Genomic DNA, 2,015 nt, shown 5'->3' with positions numbered 1-2,015 from the left:
GAAACCAAATTCTGGCCCCTTTTTAGCGAATACCGGAGAAAAGAAGGACGAGCTCGTTTAACTATCCAGCACCACGCGACTACGTGTCCTCGAGCCACTTGTGGCGCAAGCCACCGAACGAACGTGCCACGGCCGTTTGGAACAGACTCTGCAGACCCCGAAGCCTTGAATCTAAGCTGCCTTCAGTGACCGAAGCCTGCCTGGGTGGCCTCTGAGTCAAGGACAACGAGATGATGCCTCAGCGCGCGGCAAAACGGAAGCGGACAGCGCCAGCGGCCTTCAGGGAGGGCTGCGCCGCCACTTCGAACAGCCACGGAGGCCTTCTCAAAGGACCTTGGCCCAGCCCTGGAGCCCGAGGTTGTGCCCGCATGGGAAGCGTCCCTACACTTCTGGAGACTGCTCTCGCGCGCTCTTCGACGGCGCACCAGCCTGGCGCGGAGGAGGGGCACCAACCGCGGTCGCTTTGGAGATACATGCTCGCGTTCGGTGCACGCTGGCTAGATGGCCAGTGGATGGACGTCTACGACGAGATGCGGGGATTCCATGCAGAGGTAACCAGCTTTCCTCTTCAACACGGTGCTCCGAAGAGCGTCCCACTTCTCCAGACACTGGAGCGTCCCCGCGGTTCTGTCCAGCCCCAGCCCGTTGCCACGCTCCACCGAACCGAATTCTCTATTCCTGGCGGCACAGAACAGCGCACTGGTCAGCATGAACATCTGGTCGAAACTGGAGTCGATGCCGGGCAGCCCGTATTCGTCATAAACATCCGACGCGCAACTGTGCCTGTTGCACACGGTCTGCACCGTCGTCGTTGCGAGAGTGACCGCATCGTCCTCTTGATTCTCGACCACGCTGCCAGTCGACTTCCCACAATAGCGACAAACCCCGTTCTGGAGGCACCTGGTGGGCTAATATCATCTGCCTTGAACACCATCGAAGACGTGGAACAACTGACAGCCCTGCTGGAAGATCTCGCCCAGGGTAATGCTGCTGCCATCTGTCCCTCGGCAGTACATGTTGTGCGCATACCAGCAGCGCTTACGCCACCAGGCCTGCACGCCACTGAAGGCGCAGAAGCACTCGCCATCCTGCTCCAAGATCTAGCCCAGGATGCCGCTGGAGTCTTCCGTCCCACGGCGACTCTGGTGACATGGCTGGAGCCCTTGCGCCGTCTGCCCTCCCCGACGTCAGAGAAGACGAGGAAGAACTTGTGCACCAGCTGCAGGCTCTCTGCTGGACTGCTGCTGGTCTCCCTGACCTTCTGACGAAACCCCGCTCGTGGTGCATCTGCTGCGCATTGTTCATCTCGCTTCTGTGTTCTTCAGGAAGAGCAGGAGGAACTCGCGCACGAAGCCGCGCAGCAGGAGAACATCAAGTGCACCACAGTTGAAGGTCAGCAGGAGATCGGCGTCACAGGGAGGCTGCAGAAGGATGGCTGCCAGCAGGACGTGGTTGGCAAGAAGTTTGCGTCACCTTCGTTGTGGCTGCAAGACGACGGCAACTGGCGAGCGGATGAAGCAGTGAGCGGCAGCACAGTGGTCACCATGTGCAAGGCCCCGTCTTCGTCCGTCTTGCCATCGGCATTCTTAGCCTGGCCACAAGAGCCTTCTGCCAAGCCTGCCACTTCCTGCTCTGAATGGCAAGCGATAGCAGAGGAACCTTGGTGGGACGTAGAAAAAAAAATGTGAAGAAATAATTTCCCCTCAAATCTGAGGGTCAATTATTAGGACTTTGTCATCGGCAAACTACTTTAATTTTCCCAAGCACTTGGGCATATAAACCCGAACTGATAAATACGGAGATGAACAATTAATATTTCGAAATCCGCGCTGCTGGCAGCAATTACTCTCCAGTATTAATAACTACGCGCACCTCCATGACACAGCCTGGACTGCCAACTCGAAAATGTACTCTGGCGACAAGAACCCCACAGCCCTACCGCATCTGTTACTGAAGTCTGAATACTATTGAAATAACGTTTCTATCGGCGGGAAGGCGAACCACTGCGCTCCTAA

At 57.0% G+C, this 2,015-nt stretch overlaps 1 protein-coding gene across 1 annotated transcript; it reads left to right on the top strand.

Annotated features, from left to right (window-relative positions):
• The first annotated feature begins 230 nt into the window (after positions 1-230).
• On the top strand, positions 231-1,265 carry LOC149350450 (uncharacterized). The gene has a single exon (XM_089575537.1). The coding sequence runs from the start codon at positions 231-233 to the stop codon at positions 1,263-1,265; it is 1,035 nt and encodes a 344-aa protein (XP_089431663.1).
• Positions 1,266-2,015: the final 750 nt, after the last annotated feature.

This window comes from Amblyomma mixtum, chromosome 3 (assembly GCF_055824585.1).
Source record: "Amblyomma mixtum isolate Tamu chromosome 3, ASM5582458v1, whole genome shotgun sequence".
Lineage (NCBI taxonomy): Eukaryota > Metazoa > Arthropoda > Arachnida > Ixodida > Ixodidae > Amblyomma > Amblyomma mixtum.
The sequence above is the reverse complement of the archived record's forward strand: the minus strand, read 5'-3'. Positions and strand labels throughout refer to the sequence as shown.